Consider the following 12,500-nt stretch of genomic DNA (forward strand, 5'->3'; position numbering starts at 1 on the left):
CACAAGCATTTCGATCTAGTTGAAGATATTACGTTAATAATGTCAACGTTCTTGCCATTGGATCTTATTGAAAGTGACATGTGAAGGTGAAATGTTTTATCAGTATTAATTAGTATACAAGAGCGAAATGACTGCTAAGAATTGTGCGAACGGTCCAAAACTTGTGCTAAAAGACTTGTGTGAAAAGTCTGAAAAAGAAAGAAGAAAAAAGAAAAATGTTGCAAATGCGATGTTTTCCACAGTTCATTTTGGAATACGGTTTTCTTCTTTAATTTTGATCAGGTAATCTCAAAGTCCAAATGCCTCTCAAAGTCCAACCCTACGTCCTCGTCGTGAGAGGTGGAAACAGGTAATGCTGGCTAACAGGGCTCTGGTGAAGCTGCATAGGCCAATCCCCCGTGCAGTGGATGTAACGGATTACAGAATCATTGATCAATTTCAACTTAACCATCGACTTGGGGAATAGGGGGTCGTCACACAGACAGCATATGACGCAGCGTAGGGAAAGCCGTCAGGATCCTACACAGCCGATTGCTCTTCTTTCTCCTAAGTCAGCATCCCTATTAGGCACGTGGAACGTGAGAACTATGTTCCAACCAGGCCGTGCTACCATCATAGCGCATGAGATGAAGAGGTACAAGTTATCAATCCTCGGACTGAGCGAGACACGCTGGACCTCATCAGGAGAGATGAAATTGGCAAATGGCACAACTATCATATATTCAGGCCATCAGGACGACGGAGCACCACACACTGAGGGTGTCGCATTCATGTTAACATCAGAATCTCGTAGAGCCATGATCTCATGGGAACCTATAAATTCTAGAATTATCACTGCCAGGTTTAGGACCAAACATAAGAAGATAACCGCACATATTATCCAGTGCTATGCTCCCACAAATGATTCAACTGAGGAGGACAAGGATGATTTCTATGGTGTGCTTACTGAAATAGTTGACAAAGCGAAGGAAAGAGATCTTGTAATGATAATGGGTGACTTTAACGCAAAGATAGGAGAGAATAACAGAGGATACGAGCAGATTATGGGTAAACATGGTCTGGGGACAATAAATGAAAATGGCGAACGTTTCGCAGACTTCTGCGCAGACTGCAACCTTGTCATCGGAGGAAGCTTGTTCCCGCACAAAACAGCACACAAGGCAACATGGGTATCGCCTGACCACGTAACAGAAAATCAAATAGACCATATATGCATCTCACAGAAGTTCAGGCGATCTTTATTGGATACACGCGTCAAGAGAGGTGCAGACACTGCATCAGACCATCACCTCCTAGTTGCCAGAGTCAGATTAAAGCTGAAGCGTAACTATCAACCACGAAATCCAAGGATAAAGTACAATGTGCACTACCTCATGGATAGTGATACAGTACAGAGCTTCCGGTTGTCGTTGTCTAACAGATTTCAGCCCCTACAAGATCTGAATATAGAGGATGAATGGAGTGACATCAAAGTGAGTATTAACAGAACATGTGTAGAAGTATTAGGGACTAAGACAGCTGAGCACAAGGAATGGATTACACAAGGAACCATGGGGTCTATCAGCAAAAGAAAACATCTGAAGGAAGAGTACAACAGAAGCAGGACAAGGAGAGAAAAGGCAGAGGCACACAAGAGGTATGAGGCAGCAAACAGTGAAGTAAAGCGTAGATCAAACAAGATAAAAGGGAATATTATGATACCCTAGCGACGAAGGCAGAAGAGGCTGCAGCACATGGCAATATGAAGGACCTTTATGATACCACCAGGAAGTTGGCGGGTAAATTTCAACAGACTAGCAGCCAAGTAAAGGACAAAGAAGGTAATATCTTGACTAGGGAAGATGAGCAGCTTAAGCGGTGGGCACAATACTTCAATGATCTCCTCAATCGTCCTCCCCCGCCAGAACTTCCAATAATACCGGAGGCTTCAGCTGAGCTGAATGTGAACTGCGGGAAGCCATCCAAAATAGAGATTGTGCGCTCTATCAAGATGCTTAAGTCAGGGAAAGCAGCTGGCCCAGATAACATACCTCCAGAGTCCCTGAAAGCGGACCCCGACCTATCAGCAGATATCCTCTATGGCTTGCTTGGAAAGATATGGGAAGAGGAGGAGATGCCCCAGGACTGGAACGAGAGCTACATTGTAAAACTGCCAAAGAAAGGTGACCGCCGGGAGTGCAAGAATTACAGAGGTATATCCTTGATGTCAGCGGCAGGGAAGGTGCTGAACAAAATTATCTTGCTTCGTCTTCAGGGGGCTGTGGATGCTACACTGAGAGATCAGCAGGCTGGCTTCAGGAAGGACCACTCCTGTATCGACCAAATAGCCACACTTAGGATAATCATTGAGCAGTCAATTGAATGGAACACTTCTCTTTACGTTAATTTCATCGACTTTGAAAAGGCTTTTGATAGCCTCGATAGAAGTGTTCTTTGGTGCCTTATGAGACACTATGGCATACCGGGGAAATTCATTCGAATCATCAAAAATTCCTATGATAAGATGACTTGCAGAGTCCTTCATGCTAGTGGATTGTCAGATAGCTTCACGGTCAACACTGGGGTCAAGCAAGGTTGTTTGATGGCACCGTTTTTGTTTCTACTTGCTATGGACTGGATCATGAAGGAAACAACTAGAGAACAGCGAAATGGGATCCAGTGGAACTTATTGGAGCAACTTGAAGATCTAGAGTTTGCTGATGATATCGCCCTGGTGTCAAGTAACAACCAACAAATGCAGGACAAAACAGCACGGCTAACAGCTAATTCCATCAAGTTAGGCCTGCATCCGAATGTGAGTGAGACCAAGGTTATGAAGGTCAACTGCACCAACAACAGACCAGTTAAAGTGAGGGATGCCATCTTGGAGGAAGTAACATCTTTTGTCTACCTAGGCAGTGTAGTCAGCATTGACGGAGGTTCCGATGAAGATATCAAGGTCAGGATAAACAAAGCCAGAGTAGCTTTCAATATGTTGAGGAAAGTGTGGTTCTCCCATGTCATCTCACGGAGAACCAAATTTAGAATTTTTAACACCAACGTCAAAGCAGTCCTCCTTTATGGCTCAGAAACGTGGAGAACAACTAAGCAAACGTCCCAGAAATTGCAGACCTTCGTCAATAAGTGCCTTAGGCGAATTTTAAAAATCAGTTGGACTGATAGGGTAACGAACGAGATGCTGTGGGAATTAGCAGGCGAGGAACCAATCATAACTCAGATCTCAAAGAGAAAGTGGAGATGGATAGGTCACATCCTAAGGAAACCGGCTAACAACGTCACCCGGCAGGCACTACGTTGGAACCCCCAGGGCAAGAGAAAGAGGGGTCGTCCCAGGAACTCCTGGAGAAGAGGTGTAGAGTCCCAAATGAGAAACTGGGGCCACACTTGGGCCACTTTAGGAAGATTTGCCCAGGACAGAACCTGATGGAGGACGGAAGTGGTTAATGGCCTATGCTCCAACCGGAGCTAAGGGTGAAACAACAACAATTTAATGCTTTTTGTTGTAATGCAGTGCCAGTTACATTACCTGATTTGCCATTTTCTTCTAATTCATTACCAGATGAATTGTCCCCTTCCATGGAATAAGCATCCATGTTATCTGCTGACTCAACAGTTTCAGTTAGTGACAAGGAATCACTATCCTTATCATGACCTTCAATGTTAAATTCACACCAATTACCTAAAAACAAGAGTCAATTATTACTACTTGCAAAATTGCTATTGATTTACCCTTTTTTCAGAAATTTTGCTAAAAGTGTAAAATAGCACACAACTAAAGAAATAATATTTCTTTTTCTGGATCAATTTACTTTTAAATGTTTTCAGTAGCGGATCCAGCGGGGAAGGGGGGGGGGTTCTGAGCGTATACTCACTTGCCCTGCTATTTTTTCCCTTCCTTTTTTTCTCTACCCACAATAGGTGGGGAGGGGCCTCGGCTAAATCCCCCAAAAATTTCTGAGCATTAGGGTTTAACATCTGGATGTTAAGTTACTTTATTTAAGGCAGAAAAACACCTAAGTTAAATTTACCTTCACACAAAGTGTAACTTGGATCCGGATTTTTCAGAAATGCATGATGTTTTTCACGTACATGGTGAACGAAGGTGTTCGCTATTTGAAATGTTCTTCGGCATTCTTCTATGCCACACACGATGTTTAAGTCTTCCATAGAATGCCTTGTGTTTAAATGTGTCAGTAAAATACACCGCTGAAGTGACGCAAAACAAATAGCACAATTCCAAACCATGTTTTGGAACTGCAGCTTGGGGAATTTAAGGGCCATTTTGTCTCGATTTCAGTCAAAAGGACCCTGGGAACGAGGTTGGATTTCGGTGCCCGGGATGCCCAAGTTGTGCTCGACATCTTTGACGTCCACCCATCAAATGGTGTGGCCAATGACATCCTTCCACGTTGTGAGGTTATTAACTCGTTTTGGCAAATTTTTTGGCTCTCAACAACTCTTAGTCTCTAAAACATCGTTGGGGACTTTCTGAATCAATTTGTCGAGTTCTTGAAGGTCAGTATGGCGATAGTATTGAAGTAATTTATCATTGAAACGTATTGCGGTGCGATGTAAGCTCGTACTTCTTGTGCAACTAAAAGAGACCTGCTGATTAAGCTTATATAATCTTGGCTTAGTGATATCATAAGATGGCTTATCTGTCGTTTTTCTTTTATTTTCTTTCCCAACAGTTTGCTTCGTAGCATATTTGGCACGCAACAAAATCTAGCCAAATTCAGCCTTTTGGAACTGGCCACCAAATTGAAAAAAAAAAATAGAGAAATAACGGCTTAGAACAGCTAAGTAACAAATAGTTAACAGAGTAAATACCAAAAAAGGCATGGACGTGAAAATTAAAGAAGATGTAAACAGATTGCAAATATACCGACCGCATGTCAAATTTGTGTTGTGCAACCCCTACCCTTAACACCCTATTGTTTTTCTTTTCAACATTTCAGGAATTAGGGGAGAGGGGGGTGGTTGAACTTAGTGTTTCTTACATTACCAGCCTGTGCTTCAGGATCTGTAAATTACTATTTGAAGGATATTCATCGGACAATCTGCTCTTTGCCTATTTTTAGAAAACAAAAAAAGAAATGATGGAGAAACCTTTATTAAGTTATCAAGGGATGACCTTCATGATGTTCTATCACAGTTCAAGGATAGAAGAGAGTTATGGGACTGTCTGCAGCAAGTGGTAAGATAATTTGTCCAAATTTTTATTTGCAGGTTCTAAATTATCTGAACTTTCTTTCTGGGACATCGTGCAAAGTGGTTTACAAAAGTTTTATGTCATTGTGGAAAGGTTTCAGCGGTTTAGGGGTGTTTCAGTGGCATAAGACAAGCCACGAACAATGAATTATCACAAGTAACTGTCGACTTTATTGTCAACTGTTAATGTACTATTCCCCCCTTCCCCCTCAAATGCCAGCACCAGTGATGTTTGTTGGTTACCTTTCTGTCAATATAAGCTATTTCTCATAGCAGTTTATATTGCTTTTGTTCATTTGGCAACGCAGTGGCTTGAAATCTCCCTTCCAAGAGATGGTGAGTAATTTTTAATGTGAATTCCTCTGTGGAATCATGGTTAATAAAGGAATGGTTCTGAACCCTGGTGAAGTTCTTTGTTGTATGTTTTTGTTGGCTATTCTGGGGGTTGACCTCACCCAAAACTTGGCAAAATGCAAAAGTTGGTGACGTGTGCTCATACTGTACAAGCAGCCGATAGAATCATTGTGATTACATAATTCATGCATAGTCAATGAGCATAAGACAAAGAAGGTGCAAGGTCAAGGACCTGCCAACATAAATCTTAGCCTCTTTGTTTGCTTCTTTGATGTTTGCTGGGCTAAACCATTCCGTCTATCAACTATGCTGGAATAAAGCTTCCATTTCCACCAGCAACCTTTATTATCGCTATTATTTATTGCTATTATTGTTGTTGTCGTTACCATTGTTATTGTTGTTATTAATAATATTACATTTTATCAGTATTTTAACTTAGAATGTAGAATATAATGCAAACAAAATGTTACTCGCAGGCAGGTTAGAAATGCCATACTTAGTTGACTTATAAAGAGCACTTTCACATTAAGGGGTAACCCATGCATGTCTTGTTTGACATAGACATTTACAAGGAAACATTTATTATTTATTAATAAATGGCTCTAAGTGTATGATTTTTACCTTTGGTGACTATCATAAATTATTTTTTTTTCTGACCACAGGGCTGTCAATAAGATTTTTGATTGCTCTCTAAGTTTTTACTGCTAGGGAGAAAATGAGATTGAAGAGTTGCCAGCCTTCCCTACAAGTACTGATACTATGTCCGTGGCTAGTGGTAGTGAAAGTGAAGGGAGCTCATCAGCATCATTCCAAGTCCCAAAATTAAAAAGGACCCATCAATTGAAGTTAGAAGGACAAAGCAGCAGTCGTCAGTCACAAGCACAATCTTTGAGTAAATCAAGCAACCAATTAGAGTCATTTAAGTTTCCTGTGTCTAGACGTATCCTGTAGTATAGTAAAAAAGGAAAACCTCTTGAAGAAGAAGACAGAAAGCAGTTGATAAGGGATTGTGTGACCTGTTTGAAGGCTGAGTGTGGGGACCATATAACCAAGGAACGGTTCAAGTTAGCAAGTCAGATAATTTGCGACAGAGTGCCAGTGTTAAAGGATGTAAAGCCTCTAGACTGGCCTAAGGATGAGGAGTTCAACTCTTCTGTAAGTGATCTATATTGTTTTTTCTGGGGATAAAATGATTGTAAAAGGGATAAACAATTATTGTTTAAATCTGTATCCACAATCTTGGTCAGTATATGTGTGACATTTTTGACAGGTTGTGTTTTCCTGAAAGTGTTGTTGCTGGGGTGGAAGTTTAACACTTGGAAATCTTAGAATATTAAGAGTTACTGAGTAAAGAACCAAGCATATCTTTTGACAAGGCCAATAACTATTATAGATTGTTTATATATCACATCCACAGCAAGAAAGCAACTGTTACATAATTTTCTTTAAAAAAACATTTCTTTCTCCTTTACCAGAATCCTGAGTTTAACATGAATTTCTGAGTGCATTTCTGCTACATGAGCAAGTAAATAGTTCAGTTCTTGAAACTTCTTACGGTGCTGACAGCCTACACAAAGAACTCTTGAAAGAATTGCAGAAAGCTCAAAAAAAGGACATCAATCGGGCAGTGCTGAAAAATTTACAAAAATTGTCATTCTCCTCAAGAAGACATAACATAGAAGAAACGAGTGGCTCAAAGGTCGTAAATCAAATCCTGGAGAAATTTCCGTTCCTCGATAATGAAAGAATTGTGAGTGATATTTTTTTGTAATTCATTGATTGCTTTCCATTAAAAGAATATGTATGGTTTCTAGAGTAATATAATTGTGATTAAAAAAGCCTTTCCATTTCACACGGTGGCATTAGTTGTAAAAACAATACTTATTCAGTGCACCATAAAATTGTGCAACTAACAAGTTCAAGGCTAGTTCATGACCATTCTGGCAGGAAAAAAAAATGTTTTTGACTAAAGAGTTCAAGCTAAAAAAATGGAATTGGTGAATTTAAGTGTGAAAATGTTCCTAAAAATGTTTATTTCCTAAGCCCTTCTGTAAAGTAGCCTCACAAAGCCTTCATAGGTGCACATTGAGAGAGACAATATTTCCTTATTGTTTAATTTGGCAGCTGTGGAGTGTGCTGGAATTACTTGTTTCACAAGAGCTACAAAAGGAGGATGTCACTGTTGAGAAGTTTTTGGAGCGTTGGCCACAAATTGCAAAATGCTTTCTTGATGAGGAAATTGATCAAGGTATGTACAAAATAATGTTGGGCTTGCAAAGAACTGACAAGTTCGGTATGTTGAGAGTCGAGTTGCATTCTCTGTAATAGGTTTGATAGGGATGTCTCTAGGCTTTAACAAATTTTCCTGTAATAAGATTAGATCACTGTTTTGTCTTTTTATAACTTGCTTTGGTTTCTGCATGAAAGTGTTGGTTAACATACTGTAGATCAAAAGATAAGGTCTGGGGCTCAGTACCCTTTAATGGGTCAAAAGTGTTTTGAAAATTTTGTTAGTGACAAGCAAATAAACAATTGCTTGAGTTTGAAACTTCAAAAGTATTTTGATATGCTATTGAATAACTTGTATTTTCCATTCCCTATGCAGGTGACCTATGTTCTGCAGCATTAGAAAAAATGCGTAATGCATTTACTGCAACTGCTGCATTTGTCTCATTCATGCCACTAAGTCTACTTTGTGTAGTCAAACCCTGATATTACATATATAGCATTGTACATGCTAGGATGAGAAAAAATATCTACTTTGATATGGCATTGTATTACTGGGCCAGGACTGTGAAAACTGTCAGTGGTAATGACTGTAAATCTTTGGAACTGTGAAATCTAACTAAATCCATGCATTTTCACCTGAAACAGATCAAATATGCAAGATGTTAATTGTCAAGTAACACTTTCTTTCCCAACAGGATGGAAATAGTCCTGACGACTACCTGAAGACATCATCATCTAATTACCCTCAGTTAGTGTGCTACACAGGAAGAGATGGCATCCAGGATCCTACATCCCATCAGTGGTTTGTTGTGGTTGACAAAGAAATTCTTCTGGAGTATGAATCACACTTGGGCCGTGCTGTGCATTTTGCTTTTAATTTGGAATACCATAGTAGTCATGGAGCCATATACAACTTTATTCATAAGCATGTGCTGAGTATTTTACCAAAAAGAAAGTCATATGCTTATAGGAAGCTGGAAAACTCTTTTCTCTCCAAGTTACATTAGTTCTCTCATGTTAGTTCCTTAAGGAAGTTTTAAGAGATAAGTGTTCTGTTTAAATGCTAAGAGACACAAGTAAGTTTATGTGCAGTGTGAAACGGTCTGTGTCGTTATCATCAAATGACCCTCAGTATGCTGCACAGGAATAGATAGCATCCAGTATATCCTACATCCTACCAGTGGTTTGTTGTGGTTGACAAAGAAATCCTCCTGGAGTGACACTTGTTGCTGTGCATTTTGAATTTTTATTTGAAATACAGTAGTAATCATAGAGCCATGTTCAACTTTATTCATGAGCATGTGCTAGGTATTTTCCCAAAAAGAAAGTTGTGTGCTTACAGGATTAGCTGAAGAACTCTCTTCTCTCCAAGTTACATTAGTTCTCTCCTGTTAGTTCCTATTATTGAAGTTTTAAGAGACTAGTGTTCTGCTTAAATGCTGAGACAAGAGTAGATTTATGTGCAGTGTAAAGAGACTTTCTTTACCATACATAATTTAGCACATGTGTTATTACTTTTCTTACTTTTTTATTACTTCCATTTGTAATGAGGTAGCTGTTCACTGAAAAATCCAGTACAGTATTGTGCAAAAGTAATGACAAAATTCGACGAAATTCCTAGCTTTTCGACGAATTCGTGACCGAAACGAAACTTCGACAACATTTCCGCGAATTTTCGAGGCATGTATTGTTTTGAACGGCTCGAACTTTCGGCGACATATTCCTTGATGGCGTAAATGCGACTCGAAATTTCGAGCGAAAATTCGTTCTATGTGGCGAATTTTCGGGGCGAAAATTCGTTGTATTGTTCATTCTTCTCAAAAAGATTTGGTTGAATTTGTGGTTAGTTACTTATCTATGTAATACTCCCATAAAAATTTCCCGCTACGATTCCAGTCTCCGCGCGACCTATACTGTTTGCAACCATGGCAATACTCAGTATATTAATTGTGTTGATGCGTTTGGGATCATTTATGTACTCTACTTTTGATAGTCATCATGGCAAAAGTTTCAAATTAATCTAGAAATAGAATCGAGATCCTTCACAAGCAAGGCCTCCACCCAGCTGAAATACTGAAAGCGTTGAAAGACGAAGGGTTACTAGTGAGCTTTTCCAGTATTACACGCATCATTAAAAAGTTGAGTCTTACCGGTTCCGTAGCAAATTTATCTCGATCGGGAAGACCTCAAAAGCTGTCCACGGAAGCAAAAACTTTCGTAGATTAGCAAATGCGCAGGGATGACAAGACGACCAGCAATAAGATAAAGAAGAAGCTGGAGAGACATGGAATCTGCGTGAGTACGTCCACTGTTCGTAGAGCACGCAAACAGCAAGGTTGGACTTTGCAGTGGACCGCCTACTGCCAGCTAATCTGTGACGCAAATAAAGTCAAGCGATTAGAGTTCGCACATCGCGTCCTAGAAAGTGATGACACTTTCAACAACGTGATTTTTAGCGACGAGTGTTCGATTTCCCTTCAGGCGTATCGCCGCACTTGCTTTAGAATGGTAAATGAGCCCACAAAGTGAAAGCTGAAACCTAAGCACCCAATCAAAGTGCATGTTTGGGGAGGGATTAGCAGAAGTGGTGCCACGAAGATTTGCATCTTTGATGGCATCATGGATGCTGATTTGTTTTGCAGCATTTTAGAGACGACACTGGTTCCTTTTATCAGCGAAAAGCTCCCCGACCATCATTTCAAGCAGGACAATGATCCTAAGCACACATCCAGACAAGCACAAGGCTTCTTTGAAGAGCACGAAATCAACTGGTGGCATACTCCCCCGGAGAGTCCTGACCTTAACCGAATTAAAAACTTGTGGCATTGGATCAAGTTCTACTTGGAGTCCAAGGTCAAGCCAAAGAACAAGCAGGAGTTGGTGGATGGAATTAAGAAGTTCTGGGAGAGGAAAGTCACGCCGGAAAAATGTAACAAGTATATTGACCACGTTTTGCAGAAGGTTGTTTCAGCTGTGGTGGAGGCTCAAGGAACAGCGACAAAATATTAAAAACGACCGTTTTAGATGCCAACATGCCCTGCCTTGTCGGATGCTGATTTGACATTGCACAGCAGGTCGTTAAAAATGGCTCTCTTAGGAGCCACCACATCAAATAAAAGTCAATGACCGACGAGATCTGTTTCACAAGATGTTCTTCCCTTTTGTCAAATCACTTACAACTCAAACCTTCAATCGTTCACTTTTACAAATGCTTTTTTGGAAAAAGCGGCAAACAATAATAACTCAAGCGCACCAATTTTTATCCCAAGTTCTTTCCTATTATTGAAACACAGTGGTTTTCTAAGGCGCTTTTTTATGCATGACAAGTACTGAGAAATAAGTTCACAGTCGCGGCTATTGTTTGCCTAAACTCTCTAAGTAATTTTCACGCAACATTTATCAATTTTGGTAGCAGCGGTTTATAAAAAACCTATATTCCAAATTCAGACTGAGTAACTTCCCTTTACTCTTACCTAAGTAAGCAATGTTTGATCACATCTTGTTATACAATAATACACCCTTACTTAAGGATAAGAGTTCCCAAATATTAACTCAAAGCAGCTTCATATACTATTTTTTTAAAATGTTGCTTGTGAGCTGTAAATGGGCCGCTTTGAATTTAATTGTAATTGTGCCGCTAGGTGTGAGTGAGCCGCCAGAATGGAATATGTGTGATATTTTCGGGAAGGATGACAGTGCACCATACGTAACTATTTTGTTTTGTATAGTGCTCTTATAGAGTGGTATCCACTAGAGGATGAGGCGAGTGAAGAACCTGACCTCCCACCATGTCGAGCACATGCAAAGAGAAAATTGGCAAGTTATTGTGTCTAGTTAACCCTTTTTACACTAACATCAGTATTCACTAACGTGCTGACAATTTCCTTTATCCCCATGACATTGATATGTGATTCAGTAGTGATATTGTAAGGATGCTAGTCACTCTTAGGGGATAAAGGGATAAACTAATTTTGCTCGAACTTTCCACTAACTCTAATTTGATCAGACTTCCTTTTGAATGAAGTGAACATTTCTTTGCTCTAATGTAATTTGCCTTATTCGAAGATTTCAGCGTCACCCCCTGGAGCATGTAAAAAACCCAACAAGACAGCAAGAAAGCAGAAAGAAAAACCAAAAGGAAAAGTAAGTGCGCTAACTGAATATTTATCAAAGTGGATGTGCCCTGAAGAGTAATGGTAGTCAATTCTGCAATAACAAATTCCAGCTCCCATTTGATGGTTTTTGGCAAGTTAAAGCGTTTTTAGCAGTTTCTTTAAGTTTCAACATTTGAACCAGTGTTTTTTGTATTTTCCGAATTTGCTGATTTTGTCGTAGTGCGGTATGATAAAGTTATTTAAGAATTTTTATTTCACTGTCGCAAATTTCAGCTTCCATTTGATGTTTTTTGGCAAGTTAAAGCGTTTTAAAAAACCATTCCTAGGTTTAGAAACTCCTAAAACTTTTAGCAGCGTATCAATATTTCCTGTCAGTTTTCTCAGGTACACATTCTGCTTGGGTATTCGGTGTCATTGCGTTCATTTTACATTAACAAAGTCAAAGTCTCCCGACATAATGCTAAATTTTCCTTTTTCAAGTTGTTTTATAGTACAGGAAGCATACATTTTTGTGCTTCACATGCGTAAAATAACAAACTTTGATTATGGTTAAATCTTGTTAGATTTTAAATACAGCATCACCTTCATCAG

The 12,500-nt window shown here is 39.6% G+C and overlaps 1 protein-coding gene across 1 annotated transcript; it reads left to right on the plus strand.

Annotated features, from left to right (window-relative positions):
* Nucleotides 1-325: 325 nt before the first annotated feature.
* On the plus strand, nt 326-1,706 carry LOC136283740 (craniofacial development protein 2-like). Its single transcript, XM_066172934.1, has one exon. It carries the CDS (start codon nt 489-491, stop codon nt 1,704-1,706), a length of 1,218 nt encoding a protein of 405 aa, XP_066029031.1. The 5' UTR covers nt 326-488.
* Nucleotides 1,707-12,500: the final 10,794 nt, after the last annotated feature.

Source organism: Pocillopora verrucosa, chromosome 10, assembly GCF_036669915.1.
Source record: "Pocillopora verrucosa isolate sample1 chromosome 10, ASM3666991v2, whole genome shotgun sequence".
Lineage (NCBI taxonomy): Eukaryota > Metazoa > Cnidaria > Anthozoa > Scleractinia > Pocilloporidae > Pocillopora > Pocillopora verrucosa.

Excerpts from the sequence above, each read along its gene's own strand:
- LOC136283740 (XM_066172934.1), top strand. The coding sequence starts at position 489 with ATGACGCAGCGTAGGGAAAGCCGTCAGGATCCTACACAGCCGATTGCT.